This window comes from Fukomys damarensis, unplaced genomic scaffold, assembly GCF_012274545.1.
Source record: "Fukomys damarensis isolate Sample0158 unplaced genomic scaffold, DMR_v1.0_HiC HiC_scaffold_16, whole genome shotgun sequence".
Taxonomy (NCBI): Eukaryota; Metazoa; Chordata; class Mammalia; order Rodentia; family Bathyergidae; genus Fukomys; species Fukomys damarensis.
This window is the reverse complement of record NW_022900928.1, coordinates 17,246,404-17,267,028: the sequence shown is the minus strand read 5'-3', so window position 1 is coordinate 17,267,028 and position 20,625 is coordinate 17,246,404. Positions and strand designations below refer to the sequence as shown.

Sequence of the window (20,625 nt, the reverse complement as noted above, 5' to 3'; positions counted from 1 at the left end):
TGCAACAGAGGCAGCCCTGCCTGGTCCATGTCACCAGGCCTTTGGGATATAATTCCCAACCCTTCTGAGCAGACCCCTGGCTCCCTAGTGGAGCAAGTTTCTTCCACTGTGACCACAGGTCTTGGATAGCATTTGTCATGGTGCGGGGCCACTTTTCCACGTCTGCCATCAGGCCGGCAGCTGTTCGCAGGCAGGGACGCATCTGTGCGCTCTTTTAGTTCAGGGCCAACGCTGTGGCCTCAGGGATGTGGGTGGAAATGAAGCCCTTGGCAGCCACGACTTACCGCGCTTTCTTCGCCATTGCAGGGAGACGCCCAGACAGAAGAGAATGACATGAACAAGCGCAGGCGGAAAGGCTTCATCACCCTGGATGAGGATTGTGTGCGCAGGGTCAGTGTAAACAAAGGCCCGTTTCCTGGCAACCAGGGGCTTGGGGCTGCCCATTGTGCAGCAGCCTTGGCATTTCGTTCTTCCTCATGAACTACTGAATTCCAGGCTTGACTTGATGGCAAAAAACCAGAGTTCTGATCCTCACTTCACTACTTCCTAGCTATGCACCCTTGCAGAACATAGCTTCCAGGGGTGGGAGTCTGGTCTGTAAAATGGAACGAGTGACACACTTGAAATGTAGGAACCTGCAGGAATTCTAAAGATCAGTAAGACGAGGTATGTAACACACTGAATATGGCACCTGACACATGTGTCAATGAATAGTGAATCACTAGTAAGTAGGACAGAGGCCCACTTTTCTCCAAGTCGCTGTTTTTTTTCTTTACAGTCTTTTGAGCCAAATATCCTATAGCCTATAGTGCCACTGTCTGGTGAAAAAGAAAAATTGCAGGCACTTTAGTCAAAGAGGGAATCTCGAGCCTGCTTCTGAAAAATTGGTCAGCAAAAGAAGAAATAAGCTCCTGCTTTGCCAGGCTGCAAGTAAAATATGCTTGAGATATACAGTTCATTTTGAAAAGCCCTTCTAGTTCCACAAAAGCAAAAATACATGTCAACGAAATGTAGGCTGCAAGCTTTTGCTAGCCTATTGGTGATGACAGATGATTTAGAGCTGGGTGTGATGGCACGTACCTGCTATCCAAGCGGTCTGGGAGGCTGAGGCAGGAAGATCACAAGTGTGAGCCCAACCTGGGCAACTTCGTGACTTTAGGAAGATTTTGTCTGAAAATTAAAAATAATGAAAGAGCTAGAAAAAAACTTCAGGGCAAGTGGTACTATTGGTATAACGCATCAATACCTGGTTCATAGCATTGAAAAAAGAACTTTTTCTATTTTACATCATTGAAGATGTTTGTTACTATAGTTTAGAGCATGTCTGTGGCTTGCTTCTCAATAGAGCTATACAGGACATGGTTGAAAAAAATCAGTGCAAGTTTAATTTATTACAGTAAAAGACCCATTGCCATTAATCCTGCCTCAAAATACTCATTCTTGCTGCCAACACTCTTATCCCAGAGTTCTTGCCACTTTCTGAAGGAGTTTTGGACGTCCTCTTTCCTGTCTTTGGTTACACTGTTATGACTGCCTTGATGTTCTAAGTTGATTCAGAACATTTACCTTTCATGGCCACTTGGACTTTGGGGAAGAGCCAGAAGTCACTCGTTGCTGTATGCAGTGAATAAAGTGGAGGGGGACATACACTGTTTTTAAGAGCCTTACTTTTCTGTCAGACAGCCCTATGCAGCAGCAGCCAGCATATCTTTAAATTTCACCTCCTGCAGAGCACCCCAAAGCCTCCTTAGGTTTACATCATCTTGAGAGTCTTTTCCTGCCTTTCACCCTTGACTGGCAGCACAGGGCCAGAGTGGCGAAGAAATCTGGTCTACAACTGCATCTGAGATAGCTCTGAAATGTTTTCTGGGGCAGCTGTTTTGCCTAAAGTCACCTTTAACAAAGCAACAATCCTTGCTACCCAAAGTGTGGTCCGAGACCCAGCAGAATATCGGCAGCACCTGGGTATTTGTTAGAACTGCAGACTCTGGAGTCTCCGCCCCAGACCTAGCAAAGCCCAGTCTGCTTTGAAGGTAGATTCCCCAGTCATCCATGTGCCTGTTAATGCCCAAAAGTGTGGGCCTGGTGGCCCTCGGTACTGACTGACCTTGGTCTTGAGCAACAGTGATGGCCCCGTAAACATGCGCAGCAAATGCACCCACCTCTGACTCAGTTCCTGGTATTGACAGGCACAGTTGCATCTCCCATTTTGAAGCAGGAAGTGCCTCTTTGCTTTCTGTTTGTCCAGCACATCAGAGTGGCTGGCTATCCATACCCAGTCTCCCATGGGCCTGCTGCTCTCAGGCATCCATCAAAAGTAACGTACTCTGGCTTGCCTCCTCCCATGAATTTCTTCCAAGGGTGCACATCTTTGCCGTCATGAGAATGCTATTGCTGTGGGAAAGGCCCTGTAGCCTTGAGAAATCCCACTGCCCACTTGGCCTGGCAGTGCCTTTATGCTTCCTTGGTGTGTGGGAGATCCTGTGGGGAGGGGAGCGGACATTCTTATGAAACCCCAGTGATTTTCAATTTTTTACGGTCAGCAGATGAAGAAGAGAAATCTTACGTGGAACTCACTTTACAAAAAAGGCACAACCAAGCAGGCAAGGCCCACAGCACCACTATTTTTTCACTCTGCTCTAGAGTACCCTCTAGGATGGATGCAAAGGCTAGCTCTTGCCTCTGTGGCTCCTTGCCAAAGCCTAGCACCCCAGTCTCATCACGAGAAAGCATCAGACCAACAGAGCCACTTTCTATACAGTAAAGTGTCAAGGCTGTGAAAGACTAGGAAAGACGGAGAAATTGTCACAGATGAGAAAAACCCAAGCAGACATAATGACTCAATGCAGAGTAGGACCTTGGATCGAAGCCTGGACCAGAGAGAGGACGCTGTGGAAAAACTGATGCAGCCCACATAAAGCCCGCAGTTCAGTTAGCAGTGTCGTGCCAAGGCTAATTTCTTACTTTTGATAACAGGATTGCAGTAATTCCAGATGTTCCACTAAAGGCTGCTGGGTAAAGGGTTCAGTATGTCGGAGCAAACTGCCGCCTTTTCAACCTTGTGTAAATCCTAAATTATTTCTAAATTAGAAGATTTTAAAAGAAAGCAAACACTGCAGTTCTGATTGAAGTTGGGCAGGGCCAACCGAGGAGCGAGGAGGAAGAAGCCAGCACCTGTGCCTTACCTGACTGGCAGCCTTTCACTTCCTTCACCCGCTGCTCCTCACCTGTACTCAGCTGTCTTCTGTATTTTGAAAACTGTTTCGTACAACGCTTCTTCGTTATAATTCCTTTTTGCAATAACTGCTTGAGGTGGGTCATTGCTTCCATTTTACAGATGGGGAAACATCAGAGGAGTAAATGGCCAAGGTCACAGGGCTGGGATCAAAAGTCAGGCTTGAAACCCCATCTGGCTCCAAGGAGACATTTGTCTCCCTCTGTTGCAGACGTGTGTCTGCCCGGTGAGGTCTCTACCAGGCTGCCTGCTCACTCCGCCTCTCTTCCTTGGCCAGGGACAAGTCCTGCTTTGGGAAACGAGTCGGTGTCATAGTCCTCCTCATACATGGCTCCTGGGATGCACCCTCTAATGTACCATTTTGGCCTTTGCAGCCTTCAACCTTCTCCAGCCATAGCTTGGGCTCCGCTCAAGAGTGTGGGAACGGTAAGGAAGCAGGAAATCAGAACAAAGTCAAGTCCATGGCGAATCAGCTGCTGGCCAAGTTTGAGGAGAGCACGCGGAACCCCTCAGTCCTGAGGCAGGTGAGTCAGGCCGGGGGCTCACAGGCCTGCCTTCCTAATGGGGAGTCCAGTTCAGACTCCAGACAGATTGAGATGCACCAGCCAGTCCCGGTGGAAATGTACTGGGGTCGCTTGGTGAGGAGTCTGCAGGCCCTTCCTCGAGGCTGGGTAGTAGCTCTTTATACAGTGCATTGCAGGCCGTGCTGTCCTATTACAGTGATGTGGCTCTGCCATTGCAACACAAAAGACACCATGGATGGGACCTAAATAAACGAGCATAACTGTCCTGATAAAACTTTATTAACAAAACAGGCCAGATTTGGCCCATGGGCCAAAGTTTGTTGATGTCTGTAGTACATTAAATAAATCGATTTCCTAATTTGGTTTTGCTTTAAAACCATGATTTGGTTTGCAGCCACTTTTGAGATCCTATAGCTCGAGGGTGGTTTTGAGCTGCTGGCCTTGTGGGCAAGTGCTAAGTGCAGGGTGAGAAGACTCATCCATCCCAGAGGAAGCTGACTCAGATCTCCTGGGACCTGAGCAACCTCCCTGGCCTTCTTCTCTTCTCATAGCCCCGTCAGCTGCCTGGGCTCCTGTGTTTGACCAGGCTTAGTCTGAGAACAGGGCACATAGCATGCTCTGGATCAGGCTGCAGATTTCTGTCTGACTCTGGTCAGGATCCGTGCTCATAGTTCTGTTTGTTCCCCTGGATTTCTTTTGGATGCTGTTGTCACAGGACAAAAGCTTTGGCAAAGGGGGTTTATTCTGTCTGTAGAGAATACCTGTCCCATGACATTATGAGGTCCCATTCAGGAGGAGAGAGTCTTGCTCTATTAGCTTTAGAGATGATCAGAGATGTCTTCTTGGTCTTGGTGTGGACCGTACCCCTCCTGGACTAGCTGATCACCCCTGGAAGTGATTTATTACGAGAACCATTGTCCTGAGACCTGTGATTCTCTAAGAATATTATCAATGCCCCTTCTCAGGGCTTGGCCTCCCTGGTTTAGTGAGGGGACTGTTCTGTCGGGACCAGGCATCCCTGTCCTGGAGCTGGCAGAAAGCCACCCTGGCCTGGCGCAGGCTCTGGCAGTGCCAACCCAGGGCCTGGGTCTGATCCAAACTCAAGGCCTGTGGGATTCACGCCTTGTCCAGGAGGAGGGGACTCCGGGCCTGACTGCTCACATGGACACGGACGGAGAGCAGGCTTGGGTTACTCACTGGGCCCAGCTTGCAGGAACCCAGCCAGCCTCTCTGCGCATGCACATTGCATCCCCTGCTCCTCCTCTCTCCTCCTCCCACTTCTCTTGGTCTGACTCACCTTTTCTTTCGTATCTCCTGCGGCTGCTTCTTTGGACCTTTCTCCACCCAGGAGCGCCATGTCTCGGGGATAGGTAAGCCCGTCCCGTGCTCTTCCTCTGCCCCTCCTGTAGACTCGCGCTGCCCCATGCCAGAGGAGCCCACTCCCAGCCTGCCACCTCCTCTGAAAAGGCAGGTAGGGCTCCTGCCAGTCATGGCTGTTTGGGGACATTGATCTGAGGGGTGGGATCAGTAGCTCCCTCTGCCCCCCACTAGGCCTGACTGTAGGTTCTCTGGGGAAATGGTGACTTGACGTGGCCACCCTATAGGTCAGAAGAGCCGAGTGTGCTGCACCCACTGAGGGGCAAGGCCTCCCATTTCCACAGCAGCCAGGGCCCGCGTGGAGGGCCTGTAGTTTATTCTACCTCACAGCTCTGGGGTTGTGATTTGAACAGAACCACTATAAAGAGACTACAAATTCCGATGGAGGTGGGACGAGGAGGTACAGATCCACTGTAGGTGACTTGTGTGTTGTCTAAGATTCACCTGTGGAGTTTTATACAAAATACCCAGGTCTCACCTCGCTGGCCAATCAAATCTGCCCAGTGGAGTCTAAGCCCAGACCTGGGGATGTTTCTAAAAGTAGCTCAGAAGATTTCAGTGTGCAGCTAGAACCGAGAGCCGGGGCTGTACAGGTTTGGGACAAGAGGGCCTGGGTGAGGCCCAGGATTCACTGTTAACAAGGTGTCAGGTGACTGATGCAGGAGCAGAAGGGCGGCCCCAGAGACCATATGGCATGCGCCCCTCTGCCTGGTTCTCATGGGTTCTCACAGTGGGAGCGGTGCTTGATGCCCATCTCTCCCAGCTCTCCTCTGTGCTTGTCATGGGGCAGGTGCTCAGAGAGCTCAAGCAGGTGTCTCCCGGTGGCGAGTGTCCGAGCCGGCCCTGGAGAGCCAGGGCCAAGTCTGACCTGCAGCTGAGTGGCCCAGAAAACCATGCCACCCTGCCTCCTGCCTGCCAGGGAGCACTGGCCCTCTCGGGGGTGCTGCGGCGACTTCAGCAAGTGGAGGAGAAGATTCTCCAGGTGAAAGATCGCGCTGGCTTTCTGTCCTCCCTCTCCTCCTCCTCCTCCTCCTCCTGTCCCCCCTGGGTCCCTTCTCTTCCCGCTTCCTCCTTGTCTCCCACCCTGCTATGTGTGTGGCGAGTGAGACGAGCCCCAGATCCCTGGGCTCCCGCTCAGAGCAGCCCTCAGCCTCTGTCACTACTCCTCTTTTCTTTCTCCTTTCTCACCTTGGCTGCAGAAGAGGGCTCAGAACTTGGCCAACAGGGAATTTCACCAAAAGAACATTAAAGAGAAAGCAGCTCACCTCGCCTCCATGTTTGGACATGGGGATTTCCCACAGGTAATGGGGCTGTCAGAGCCCCCAGCAGTCCACATGCTCCGTGAACGACCCTCTGGAGCTTGGTTTTCTCCATCTTCTTTTGCAACTCGAAGAGAATTATTTCTTTTGTAAGCCACTAAAGAGTTTCAGGTGGCATCTGAAAAAAATGCAAAGATTTCAAATAAGTCCATGTATCATGGCAAAGGGGAAACAAAGACAGGAAAATAAGCCCAAATCAAAAGGAATCACTTCCAAACAGAAAGGCTGTTGAAGCCTAGATACCTGAGGTTTCTAAGTGTATTTGGAGCCCCGAAGGGCCCACTGCAAGGAGGAAATGCTGGTTGTTGCAAAGCTCCCAGGGTCTTTAAGGTGGAAGTGAACCAGTTGCTCACACTGCTCTGGAGCACAGTGAACGGGCGAGCTGTGGACTCATCAGGGAGCCCCTGGTCACTCTGCTGGCCTCTGCTCCTCAGGGACAGTGTCAAGCCCAGACACAAAGTCTCCCTTAGCACAGGAAGAACAGCCCCTCCAGGACAGTGACGTATTTGGAACCTTGCAGAAGAAAGCGGTGTTCCCAGAGAGCTAGCCGCATCGATACTGAGGCCCTGGGGTGCGAGTGTGAAGCCCTCTCCTGCTGCAGCAAGCCTGTCTGGAGCTCATCTTCTCTGCCACTCTCACTCCACCTCCTCCAGACCTGTGGCCCCTGCTATCTGGTGGAGTCTGTGAAGGAGCGGGAGTTCATTTTTAGGCCAGCACAGTCGCCTGCCCACAGCTGCAGAGGCCTCTGCTGCACCTTCTGTCCCAAGAGACCCAGGGTTCTCCCTACTAAGCTTGCAGCTGTTGCTTCGAACCAAGCTTCGGGGTGAGGGCTTCAGGAATTAGCGCTGCTGTCTGGGGCACAAGGAAGCAGGAACAGAGAGGATCTGCTCGGCTAGTTCAGTGTGACCAGGCAATGGTAGCAGAATGCAGAGGCCACAGAATCCTGTTTGGCTCCAAAGACAGGCTTCTGTTCGGTCCTGAGACCCAGGCCTTGGTGTCTCTTCCCCCTTTGGGGCACAGGGCTGCATCTGGGAGGTGTGCTTCCCTGTGCAAGCCCCTAGGATAATCCTAGTCTCCTCTGTCTCTGTTCCGTGCAGAACAAACTACCCTCTAAAGGCCTGTCTCATACTCATCCTCCGTCTTCTCCCTCTTGCCTTCCGTCTCCTGATCCAGCTGCTACTTGCTCTGCATCAACTGTTGACTCTGCTTCTCCTGCCAGAAAGGTAGTTGCCCTGAATCATGTGTGGTCCTACCCCCTGCATGTTCAGAAATATCCTTGTGCACTGCCTGGGCTGCTCAGAAAGACATCTGGAGCCTGGCTTGGCCTGGATGAAAAATTGTAAGAGACTTTACTACAGTCCTGGATTCAGTTTTGGTTTTGTGTTATAACACGCAACGCAGTAGAACATGCAGCCTACAAAAACACTGCCAAACAGTGCTCATCCATCCAACAAGGCTTAATCAGGGACCGACCTGGTGCCAACCACTTTGTCAGATGCTCAGAAAACAAAGAGGGGAAGGTATAGTTCCCTTACTACAGTTTGGATAAAAACAGCATTTGATTGTAGAAATAAGTCACATTTCTGGTGTATGAAATTGCTGTGATTTGGCAGGTTTGACCTGAAAAAATGACAGCTTCACCTGGCAAACCTGATAGAATCCTATTTGTTCATCAAGGTTGTAGGAAGAGAAGGGAGAGAAGCCTGGAAGAATTGGCAGAGGAGGCAGGTGGGAGCCGAGTGGCGAAGCTGCAGAGGAGGGCTTTGCTAGAGAGGAAAGTAGGGCAGGAAGGGCAGAGCAGACCTGAGAGGGGAGACGGCCTGAACCTGGGAGCAAAAGTATGCATGGCGGTGTGGGCGGTGTGCTCTATGTGGTAGGACTTTCATAGTATCCTCTGAGTTATTTTAAGCCACTAAAGGATCTGCTCTGCGTTCCAGCACAATGGCTCAGGCAGCAGAGCAGAGGCTGGCTCCGAGGAAGACGGGTGGGGTGGAGTGGGCTGTGTGCTGCCACACACATCCTCAGGGAGGAAGGCGAAGGTAGGGTCCCCAAGAAAGAAGGAAGGAATCTTACGAGCCACACCCTCTCCAATATGAATGCGAAGCACCCTCCAACAGGGCAGGGCAGGGAGGTGGTGTGGAGAATCGCAAACACGTCCAATTCGGTGCCATGGAGAGGAGCCATGGTCAAGACACCGTGAAATCCAGCATCCTGTTCTGGGTCAGCCACTGGTCGGTTGTTTGGCTTAACCTGCTGTGCTGTTTGGGCCCCATTTTCCCCAACAAGTGGCCACACCCTGCTCCAGCCCCCCTCCAGCTGCTGGGGCCTTTGGAGAGAAGCCTAGCAAAGCCCTAAGCTGGCTGGGTCACTATTCTCACATAGTTGGGGACAGAGCTGGGACAAGAAAAGCCACCGCCCTTCTCAAGTCCACTGGCTTGGTTCCGGTAGCAATAGTTTCCCTCTGGCCGGCTGACAGGAGCTGCCGGGACTGACAGAGACACTTTTTGTCCTGAGCTCATCCCCATTGTGTCGTCAAGCCCCACTGAGCCCTTCTCCCTGTAGCTCTGCAGGCGGCTGTAAACCAGTGCCATTCATGAGGCCAATAAGTGAACATTCATTCATTCATCCATTCAACAAATGTGCACTAAATGGCAACTCGGGGTGGATACTTTGTGTTCTTAGGTTGTGCACCAGTGAATCAGAGTGAAATTCCTGCCTTGATGTGGCTTACATTCTAGTAGGGAGAGGTAAACAATCGACATCATGTGATATATAAGTAAATTATATAACAATATGTAAGCAGATAAGGCATAACTTCTTATGGAAAATGTAGGATGGTAGCAGGGGCCTGGAGCTCTGGGAGGGAAAGAGATTTTAAATGGGGTGGGGAGGAGGGGTCTTCCTGGAATGTGAGAGCTGAACAGAGGCAGAACCACACAGGTAAGAAAACAAAGGTTCAGGACAATATGCTAATCCAGTTTTAAAACAAACACCTCAGGATTTGCCCTGGTCTAGAGATTGCATGTTAGAGGGAAATGGAACCTCTGGGCAAGTTTTGGCTGAGCAGTCTTCTTTGGCCCCATCTGGTACAAGGCCAGGTCTCAGGGCTGCCTCGACACCATTTCCTCTCCCTCCCTCCAGAGATAGAGCTGTGCAGCTTTCTGAAGGTCTTCAGTGTGCATTCCAGCCTGGCAGCTTTGAATTTGCAGGGTGCCTTTGTGGGCCAGGGAGGCAGGGTGCTGTCAGCAAATACAAGCTCAGAATCAGATGAGTTCAGAGCACCAGCTACTCACTGCGTGACCTTGGCCAAGCAAGTGGGCCTCTCTGAGGCCTGTGATGTGAGGTGTCAGCCACACCTGAAGGGGACTGGAATACAGCGATGATTCATTATAGAGAAAATGCTTGAAGTATCAGTAAATGCTCCCTTTCCAAGTAAAAGAGACTTGCAGAAGAATGCTCATGTTTACCTAAAATGCATGTCCCTGACTTTCTAGAGGAAAAGCAGACAGTTCGGGTTTCCATCTCCATCGACTTAAGAACAGTGAGTCAGAACCTTCCCTGCCCAAGGGGATTCAGAGACCCCCCCTTGCAGGGCTGTGCCAGGTAAATGCATATGATCAGCAGCACAGTGCCTGGCACTGGGGACAAATGGAGACAGACATGGGCCTCACTGAGAAGTCACCCCCTGAAGGTTTGCCTGCATCTCAGCTCTGAGATGCAATTTCCAGACCACCTTAAGTAAATCTTTTCCAGTTCTTTATCCATCCCTCCCTTCAGCATTTAGTTAGGAGTCAGGCCCTGCCTCTGATGTCTCTCATCCAAGGACTCCTCAGTGAGGATGTCCTTGCCTACACAGACTTAGGAGACCTCCGCTGGCCCTAGCCACCAAGTCTGCCACTTCACACAAGGCCTCAGACCAAGGCCCTGAAAGCTCGGGTTATCTGATTCCAGAGTAGGCCACACAGCTGCAGGTGGCTCAGTGCTGGATACCAGGTGTTCTTTGGCGGAGTTGCAGGCCCGAGGAAGGATGTTCCGTTGTTTGGACACCTAGGCTCCAGAAGCCTGCTTCCTCCTTTATTCAGAGCATCTTGCCTGTGGTAGGAATATAGAAATAAATAAGACAGGGCTGCTGACATCAAGGACCACAGCCTGGAGGGGGAGATGGGCCAGGTGGGGCATAGTGTAAGAAATGCACCTGCCTACTCCTAGCTGGGGTGACAGGATTGCCTGAGCATTGTCTCTTGGTGGAAGGCCAGCATCTTCTGCAGTCTCTGGCATTGAAGGTTATGATAATGTTATGCCACTGTGCTTAAATCTAAACTGGAGAAAGGATGACCTTGTCCTGGGTGAGCTACATCATTCTTGCTCAGGCAGACAGTGGAAGTTTCCTTTCTTAAGTGAGAAGAGAGAAAAAGTCTTAGAACATGGAAACAGACCTGTACTGATGGCAGGGCTATGAGCTCATTAACAAGTTACCGAGGGCCTTTTGGGTACCCAGACTATGTGGGACACTATGTAGTCCTCTTTTGAAGGCCTGCAAAGTTGGAGTGGTCTTTTCATTTTACCAATGTGGGAGTTGAGGTTCACAGAAAGGAAGTAGTATATGTAAGGTTAACTTAAAGTAACAAGATGATAGCCTGCCTGGAATGTCCAACCACTCTAGCTTGTTCTAATTAATTAGCTGAGAAATAATTAGAATTCAAAAGGAGACAAGGGTAGTTAAAAATGCCCAAAGTCTTAAAAACTATAAGAATGTTGAAAGATTATAAAGGATTGCAAAAGCAATCCTATGAGACTCTGAAATTGCTAATGCTTAAAACACTAGTGAGAGGGAGGTGATCACTTTTGGCAAAATCATCAAATTGGCCAAGTGGACATTTGGATGAATCGCATGCAGCCAAATCCTGAGTGCTCTCTGACCAGCCTTCCCAGGGAACGTTCACGGCTTGTCATTCAGCATATGCATCGCCTCGCTGAGCACTGAGGGCTCTTACTGAGGTCAACACCAAGAAGAGTTCTCTGGAAGTTTCTGTGTGAGTTGAGCATCTCTGATAGGCAGCCTGGTAATTCCCCAGCTGATGACAGCAGGGCTACTCAAAGTGTGGTCCCTGGGCAGGGGCCAGCTGTGATCAGTGAATGCAGCATTGGAAATTGCACAGCACTTTGCTGTCACCACACATCCAAATGTGTGATCACGGTTCTTTCTAGTCATTTATGTTTATGGGATCAAGAAGTACTCAGCCACAATACATCAGAGATTTAAATACAAAACAAAAAACAAAAAAAACCTGCTCATTGTGCACAATAATTTGAGGAACACTGAGCTAGCAGAAGCCAGCCTCTGAGACCCTCACTCTTGTGGAACCAATGCAGCCATCCCACTGTTGGAGACACAGGACAGCCCTTGACCTGGCGGGGAATGTCTGCCTTTACACCGGTCTTTCTTGTGACCTCTCCCAGAAGTCCCAGTCTCCACCTTGGAGACCCGAATGGTCTCCAGCAGGTTGGAAAGGGCAGATGAGACTAGAGTGGGTCGCTCTCCCTAAGGGTCCTTTCAGTTCGGTTCCTTCTCATGGCATTCGGTCTCTCAGAGGGTATGAGTGATGCCATTGGGAGAAAGGAGGGTGGTCTTCACCCTGGACCCGCTGGCCAGGAGACCTGGACAGTGCCCCGTGCTTATAGAATTGAGCACTGAGTACACAGGCATGTTTTGGTGCCACCCTCCAGCAACCTCACAGCCCTGTGTGCTTCAGTAATTGCTCCCTAAGTTGGGGTTGCTCCGAAGCTCAGAGGCACAAAGTGCTTATTAGCTAAGTGCCTAATAAGGTCTCATTAGGGACCTGTATTTAAAACCTCCTAGAGTCTCATCTCTCTCCATCTCTGCTCCATCAGGGGAGGCGATCATTGTGCGTGGGTGTCATGGCGTCACCCGCTACCTTTCTGGGAGAGAACTGCAGAGCCAGTTCACACACTGGGCCAGTGGAGACAGCCACCCAAGGGGCTGGGCGATCCGCTGCCTTCTGCCTTCCATACCCCTAATTACTTTAATATAAACCCAGAAAGTTCTTTGTCCTGCAGCCCCTGGCTGAGGGGCTGAGTTGGGGGCCCCAGATAGAGAATCAGAAGCAAACAATGGCTTATTGTCTTGAGCCAGCGCACCTGAGCCTCCCTGGAAGTGGGAGCGGAGCTTCTTGGGCCTTGTAGCCTCCAGGAAATGCAGGGAACATGCTTGGAAGCAGAATCCCGGTCTCCCCAAGGCTGGGCCAGCATGGGGCAGGGTGGAGAGGTGGCAGCTGTCTCTGTAAAGTCTGAGGACGCCTCATCTGCCGCAGCCTGAGGGTCAGACCACCCCAGCAGGCCGGCAGCATGTTCTGCCCGGTCCCCACGGGCTGCATACACGGATCATTCCAAAGCTGCTCTGTGTCGGGGTTTCTGCCATGAGAAAAGGAGTCAGGGTCTCCTGGGCCCAGTCACTCTCCCTGCTTGCTGCACACCCCTCTCCCTGTGCCTCCCCAGAGCGCCTGGTGTTGGCTGCAATCGGAAGAGCTGGCCTTCGGTGCAGACCATGGCCCTGCTGCCCGGAGGTGGGGAGCTGTGCGGCCTACTGCCCTTCACTCCGCTGTCCCCTGAACCTCCTGCTTTGTATCTGAGGCTGTGTTACCAGAGTCGAAGTGGCCTCCCAAGCGCAGCCTTGGGTTCGGATGGAGGGCATCTTTCCATTCATACCCAAGGCCCTGTTACTTGTGGCCCTGATGCCAGCCAACTTTTACCCAGAGGCCCTGCAGCCTACACTGCTCGTTCTGGCCTCTCCTAGGAGCTGGATTTGGAGGTGAGGCAGGGGTAGGAGTTCCCCGATCCCTCAAGTCTGGAGATCAGAAACATTTTTTCCAGAATCTTATGCTGTGGGTATTTGCCTGTCCTGAGGGGAGATGGCAGTGCTCCCAGGGAGAGGGGCTTTTAGAGCTGAGAAGGGCAGCGAGCAAGGGTCTGCGGAGGGTGTTGTGTGATTGCGCCATGCTCTGGGCCGACAGCTCCAGCTCTTCCCCAGCCCCTTCTCACATGGGTGGGATCCAGGCATGCATGGTGCATGGGTACCGTTAATAGCAGCAGCACTCACCACCCACCATCAGGTGGTGCTTTAGGGCCCATTCGGGACTGCTCCCCACTCTGGGTCAGCCTTTCCCAGCTCTGGGGCCTGCTGGGCACTGCCATGGAGCTCCCCCATCCTGCTCCTCTACCAGCCTAGGGCAGCCCCGCCATCACTCCAGCTGTCACTCCAGCCCAGCCACCGCCGATGGCCAAGGTGGCCTGTGGTCCTTTCCGGAAGGATGGATACAGCTCTCTGGAGACCCAGGAGCAGCAGGGTAGGCTGGGTGGGTAGAGTCATGGTTACCTTGACTTTAGGCCCAGCTTCTGCTCAGTGCCACCCACTTGTCTCACTCAGTCCTTTTTATAAATCCATGAAGCAAGTACAACTCTCCCTCTTAGTAGGTGAGAGAATGGAGCTCAGAGGCTCGGTGCAGACACCTCTGTGGCACAGCCGGGTCCCGGTCCATGCAGGCCCCGCTGCCTGTGCAGCATCCCCACCCCCCAGGAAGACGGTTCTCTGCCTGCTGTCCGTGAGGGCCAGCTCCCCATTTCCTACTTTCCTTTGCTTGGCTTCTCTTCCCACAGGCTTTTGCAGGCTCTGGTGACAGGAGTGTGAGGTGGACGTTTTGGGTAGTTACTGGGCCCAAACAACACAGTTTCCCGAGCCCCTCAGGAGAGAGGCTTGATGGCCCCAGGCTGAGCTTAGGAGACCTGAGAACATTCCTGAATCTTCCATTTATTTGCTAAGGAGATTCCTCTGGGATTCATTCACCCAATCTGTGCATCCAGGGGTTCAGTGAAGCCTTCAACACTTCCTGACCCCAATGGGTGTGGTTCCACCAGTCACCTGGGTTACCAGGGACATGGTTTTTAAATTTGTATTGTGTTAAAAGATACTGCACTAACATTTGCCACTGAACCGTATTTAAGTGTATGCCTCAGTGACATCAAATACATTCATAATATCGTGCAACCATCACCACCATCTCCAGAACTCTACATCTTGTAAAATTAAAACTATATCCATAAACATTAACTCTCCATTCCCCTCCTCCAGGTCCTACCACACACCATTCCACTGATGTTGATGACCCTAGGCACCTCACAGAAGTAGAATCCTAGAGCATTTGCTTTTTGTGGCTTCAGAGTTTTCTTTCTTTCCTCCTGCCCGTCCCAGGGTGCCTGCCTTCTGCTCCTGGCAGGTTTGCCTCTCCTGATGTTGTGTGCTCTTTGCATGTGGGCACAGAGCCCTTGCCCGCATCCTGCCTTGCCAAGTCTTCCTTCTGGGCACTAACTGGCCTCTTCTCTGTCTCTGTTCCTCTGCCTCTGCTCTGGGCTAGCTGACAGTAGGGAAAGTGTCCAGCGGAATAGGGGCTGCAGCTGAAGTCCTGGTCAATCTTTACTTGAATGATCACAGACCTAAGGCCCAGGCCACTTCTCCAGACCTGGTAAGGATGTGCACCTGTCAGCTTCGCCTCTGTCCTCCACGGTGGGAGGTAGATGCAGAGAGAATGGCCCAGCCCTCTGAAAGCTGCCCTTCTCAGGGACAGGAAGGTGCTGGGAATGAGCCAGACCCAAGCAGGGGTCAGAAGGACCTGCATCTCCTCAATGACAAATTAGGTCCTTGTGGATGATACCCTCTCCCCCTGACTGTGGCTATGAAGAACCACTCAGTGCACAGGCTGCATGAGGCCGTCCACCTAACTAGGCATCCCTGACCTTCATGTCTGGGGTCCAGCCTGAGCAGGCCCATGCCTCAGATGGAGAAATGAGGAATGGCGAGAGCATGCCTTTCCCTTCACAAGGCTGCTGGCTGCCATTGCCAGCGGAGCACTTTGGCAGCTCCTTCAGTTGCGCCAGCCTCCCCTGGCCCTAGCCCTTCTGCTTTGCCTTTGGGAATCCAGCGGCCTAGGGTCTGCAAGGCACAGGCTCTCCTTTTTCTCTGCTGTCATGGTCATATCTGAGGCCCCAAGATTTTCTTGCCTGATCTAAGCCACTTCGGGGGACCGGGTCATATAAAATCCTCCTGGTCAGGGCCCTGTCAGTGGCTCCATTCTGGAGCCCAGTGACACTTCCAGGACCAGATCCTGGGGAGGGCACCCCTGGGCAGGCATGTTTGTGGGTGATGCCCTCTGTGTCATGCTCCCACCCAGGACAGAGGAGCCAACCTGGGGAAGAATCCCTGCAGGGCTGGGGTCCTGGCTTCGGGTGAATATTCCCATGTGCAGAGCAAGTAGGGCCCCAGAGGTCCTGGTGACCTGGTTGGAAATTTCTACAAGCGAAGGCCTGGCCTCTGAAGGCTCACCAGCCCTCACACACTGCTCTTCCTTACCTACCCCAGGAATCTGTGCGGAAGATGTTTCCCCTGAAGCTGGGCGGCAGTGACACCTGCTACTTCTGCAAGAAGCGTGTGTACGTGATGGAGCGGCTGAGCGCCGAGGGCCACTTCTTCCACCGAGAGTGCTTCCGCTGCAGCATCTGTGCCACCACCTTGCGCCTGGCCACCTATGCCTTTGACTGTGAGGAAGGTAACTCAGGGTGTGGGCAGCACTGGAGCTTGCCCTGCAATCCCGGGCCTCTGCCGGCTCTGGGACACCCACCTCTTCCTGGCAGGGAATACCCCGCTGCTAGGAAAGCTGTGTAGGGAATCCAGAGCCCCTGCTATGGAGGGAATGGAGGCATCAGTGCCTGCAGGGTGCCGGGCAATGGTGCCACCACCACGGCTAAGGGCTTTGCATATGCTGCCGCATTCAGCAGGGCCGCCTTGCATGGTTCCCATGTGGCCCAGAATATCCAACCTGATAACCTGTTTAACACGCCCAGCAGCACACCTGGCATGTAACAAGGGTCTAATAAATGATGGTATATCACCAGTATCTCTAAAGTAGGTGTTATAACTGGAACCATAAGATCTCCTCTGATAACTGGCCTCACTGAGATCATTGAGGGAGGAATTATGCTTCAGGGAGTGAATGGGTGATTTCTAACTCCTAGCCCTCGATATCACACTGTCCTCTTGGTGTGGCGAAGTACTATCCTGGGGACTGCACGCCCTCACGCTGACCTGCCTTGATCGAAGTCCTGGCAGGATAAACTGCCTGTTGGCCACTGAACTATGGGTCTGTTACTTCACCTCTTACTCCCTCAGTTTCCTTGACTGTGAAGTAAAGGCAATAATAGCACTTAGCTCAGAAGGTTGTTGCAAGAACTCATGGGTTAGTTAATGTGCTAGAAGAGGGCCTGCTATACAGTAAGTCCTATCTTGAGGGTCCCTGTGACTATGGCCATCTCATTGTTACTATCGTAGCAGCGAACAGGAAGGCTTTTGTGGAAGCTGCCCTTGGACCTGGGCAGTGGCCGGTTACCCAGCATGTGCCGTGTCTGGGTCTTCTCTTCCCCATTCCTGCTTCTTCTCAGCTATCCCCACCCCCAGGGATCCCAAAAAGCAGGACTGAGGGTACTGATGCTCAAAGCTGCCCTTTTTGTTCCCTGACAACTGGTCTTGTGAAGAAACTTGACCTCAGTTTGGTTTGAGGACTTTGACCCCACCCACCTCACCCCCATTTCTGGAGCCTTTGCCAAGCTGCAAAGTGTGCAGCTGCCTCATCTCAGAGCCACTTCTTTAGGGCAGGTGACAGAAGTGTGAGCATCCTGGACTTATTTCCATTATTGGTGTATTCTGACTTGGTCATAATGAGCATTTCGCTTACGTCTATTGTGATTTGGAGAAAAATTGTGTGCATGTGCGTCTCTTTTTACAGGCAAGTTTTACTGCAAGCCTCATTTTATTCACTGTAAAACCAACAGCAAACAGCGGAAGAGATGGACAGAGTTGAAGCAAGAAAGACAGGTATGTTATCTTCTCTCTGGTCTCAGAAGTGCTGTGGAACATGGAAGACCCAAAGAAGAGGGTCCCCAAGGGTTCCTGAAAGTCAGGCCAGGTTTTCGGGCCCTGAAGGGATAGAGGCTATACTCAGATAAGGAAGAGAGCCCTCACTTCCTGCTATGGGTGGTTCTGCTACCTGGGGGTGTTCAGCCCAGCCTCTGGGGCCTGCCCTGTTCCCCTGAGAAGCTGAGCAGAGCTCCCCTATGTGCTACGCTGGACCATATGCCAAAGCCACACAAAAGCCACATGGGTCCCTGTGCCTGGGCTCGTCTGTCCACAGGGCGCAGGGTACAAGAGGAAACACCATGTGGAGCTCATGCCCAGTTGCCAACCCATGCCCAAGACCCTACGTGTCAGCACAGGGACAGGCCCACTAATTTATAGATGATCTGTGGTCGCACTCCTCTGGTAGCTACTTGCAAATACCTTCTCTCTGGTTTGATGAATCACCCATCCCCAGCAAAAACCCACAATTTAAAAATTTGTAGTGGTACAAATAATATAGACCCAATGTAGAAGAGCAGGCAAATAAAAGCACGTAAAGAAGGAAGGTTAAAGCATCCACGGTCGCTTTGCCTTGAGAAAACCCCAATAGCCATTGTGTAATATCCCCCTTCTAGCTTCTTCCCTAACTGGACTCCTACCTCTACAATTTTACATCGTTATTTTTTTCTCTAACAGTATACTGAGAATAGTTTTCCATGATGTTAAAAATTATTTGAGAGTGTGATTTTTAATACTTACAAAAGATTCTATTTTATGCATGGTCAACAGTCTGTTTCACTAGTCCCGTATTTTTAGACTTCCACACTTTGATATTCTAATCTTGCAAATATTTTTACAATGAACTTCTCTTTAATGCAAATTTTTATCTGTATTTCAAATTATTTATTTAGTATATATTATTAAAGTTAGGGTGGCGGGTCAAAAGCACGTACATTTTGAAGGTCCGTGAACTCTGTGGTCAGCTTGCCCCCCGGCAAAGTTATGTCCACATGCAGTACCATGAAAAAGAGGGAGGAGATGGCTCGGGGGCTCTCTGCAGCACCAGGGACCCACGTTTGATTGGCGGTAGCTCTCTCAGATGGTTTGGTTGGAGTTCTCTGGGGACTCATGGACTGAGGACTCTCATTCTGATCTCTTTCTCAGGAGGAGAGGACATGGCAGGAGCAGGAAGCCCCGAGACGTGATGCCACCACCGAAAGTTCTTGCGCAGTGGCAGCCATCAGCACAGCGGAAGGCAGCCCCCCAGGTATCTGCGCCTCCTTCTTTAGGAAGGCACTGAGCTGGCCCCTCAGGCTGTCAGGGGGCCTGCTGGCCATTCCCTGGAGCCTGCTTAACTGGATGCAGGGACTCCTGCATGCCGCTGGCCTCCATTTCAGGGACAATGCTTACAACTACCGCTACACGTACGAGCTGCTGAGCCTTGGGCTGCCGCTCCTCTGGGCCTTCTTGGAGGTCCTGGCAAGCATGTTCAGGGAGTCTGAGGACTCCCTTGAGAGCATCCGCAACTGGGTGTTCAGGTGGCTTCCTGTCAAGCTCCAGTGAAGCACCTGGCTGCCCCAAAGTGCCTTACATTTCCAGAGTTTAGATGGCCCTGTGTATAGAGCTTGCTAAGGCCCTGACGGGGAAGTCTAGCATCTGTAGCCCCTTAGCTCCAAGCCAAAGAGTTTCACATTGGCACCTCCACCTGGCTTTGACAGGACGAGCATCTACACATGGTGCTGGGGCCAGGGATGACATGAAGGATTTTTTTTTTTACTATAGCTTTTTACTGGTTTTTTTTTTTATACCAAAGTGAGCCATATTTCTGGGTTTACATTTCAATTTTTAACTTTTAATAAGCCAAGAGAAAGCATTTTTTCTCTGTCAGTTTTTCTAAACATGGGTTTGATATTTGACAATCAGTTTTACAGGCCTCTGCAATATTGCAGTGAGTTGTAAAGTCACTAGCTACAAAATTAATGGCCTAGGATTCTATATGCACAAAAATGAAGGCACTAACTCTTGACCAGTGCCTTTCAATTTGTTTAACTGATGCCACTTGTCAACATTGTTTGTGACTTATTGTGCATGTCTGTGTGTGATATGAAAGTGTGTTGATTTTAGAAGAGAAAACAGGGATGGAATAGACCAAAACCTGCAAAAGCACAGCAGAGTATATTGATTCTCTCCCCTCCCAGAGAGAGGAGGACTGTTTGCTCCCTTGTTTCAATGTAAAATGGAAGCTAAAGTCCTTTCTTACATAAAGCCACAGCCAAATGATAGGGAGCCACAGGGTTTCAGCAGACTGCTGCAAACATATATTTTTCCTTCCCTCTGATGGGCACTACATGATGGGACGTGACCCTGGAGAGCTGTGTCAGGCTGATGCAATGCTGAGGACAAGCTCTCTCAGCAGGTGGCATCTTAGCCCCTGGGGCTCCCTATCAGGTCCCCGCCCAGGTTACAGGCTGAGCCAAGGACACCTGGGGATCATAATGGTCAGACTGAGTGGGGTGGTAAAAGCTCCCCTTCCCTTGATGCCCTGGGTATCTAAGAGTGTTCGGGAATGTGGGACTTGGGAATATGTCCTCCTTGGTGACCCCTGCCTGTGACTGCACAGCCATGTGGCTGCCATGTTTGGTCAGAACAGTAAGAAACTCTACTCTGCTCTGGCAAAAAGGGTGTGTGACCTCTAGGGGGCGCTCTGCTACATCTTGATGCCCAGGAAGGCTGGGAGTAGAAGTTTACTAACCCTTTCAAGGAAACGGTCCCTATCAAGGGCAAAAAATGAGCATTGGGCCCACATGCATTCTTCACTGTGGGTGCCTAAATGAGACATCAGCGGTCTCCACTCTGCCTGGACATGCAGGGTCTGGTTGAGCAACAAGGGGTTGACAGAGAAAGCCCTTGTATGGTCCTCAGTGTGCCCAGGGTTGCTGGCCCCAAGCGAGCTCTGGGCAGCTCCTATCTCTAGAGCCTTCCTAGATTAACTAAGGAGGGAGCCTGGTGTGGGTGAGGAGTCAGAGCTCTTTGAGAGCTTTGAGACAACAGAGCTGTGTGGAAAGAAAGAAGCGGGTGTATTTCTACAAACATTTCCCTGAAATCCTTGGGATAAGCAGGGCCATGTCTATGGGAACTGTTATTTCTATCCTTGTTGCACACTGTGTCTTTCCCTTTTTTTTCTTTTTTCTTTTTTTTTTTTTTTTTTTT

The 20,625-nt window shown here is 51.2% G+C and overlaps 1 protein-coding gene across 7 annotated transcripts in view; it reads left to right on the top strand.

The window, feature by feature from the left end:
- Mical2 (microtubule associated monooxygenase, calponin and LIM domain containing 2) overlaps window positions 1-20,625 on the top strand; it is a 112,988-nt gene that overhangs the window by 90,068 nt on the left and 2,295 nt on the right. For 2 of the 7 annotated variants that reach the window (XR_004517422.1, XM_033764138.1), the window contains exons 16-25: window positions 307-390; window positions 3,610-3,759; window positions 5,108-5,230; window positions 5,900-6,118; window positions 6,336-6,437; window positions 7,553-7,678; window positions 14,885-14,992; window positions 15,886-16,072; window positions 17,306-17,394; window positions 18,580-18,682. Coding sequence is in view for 6 of the 7 variants with exons in the window: in XM_033764138.1 (XP_033620029.1) it covers window positions 307-390; window positions 3,610-3,759; window positions 5,108-5,230; window positions 5,900-6,118; window positions 6,336-6,437; window positions 7,553-7,678; window positions 14,885-14,992; window positions 15,886-16,072; window positions 17,306-17,394; window positions 18,580-18,682 (1,291 nt within the window). In the remaining variant the exon portion in view is untranslated. Of the gene's footprint in view, window positions 1-306; window positions 391-3,609; window positions 3,760-5,107; window positions 5,231-5,899; window positions 6,119-6,335; window positions 6,438-7,552; window positions 7,679-14,884; window positions 14,993-15,885; window positions 16,073-17,305; window positions 17,395-18,579; window positions 20,590-20,625 lie in introns of those variants that run through there. The other 5 variants (XM_033764135.1, XM_033764136.1, XM_019206218.2 and 2 more) reach the window with 4 other exon arrangements.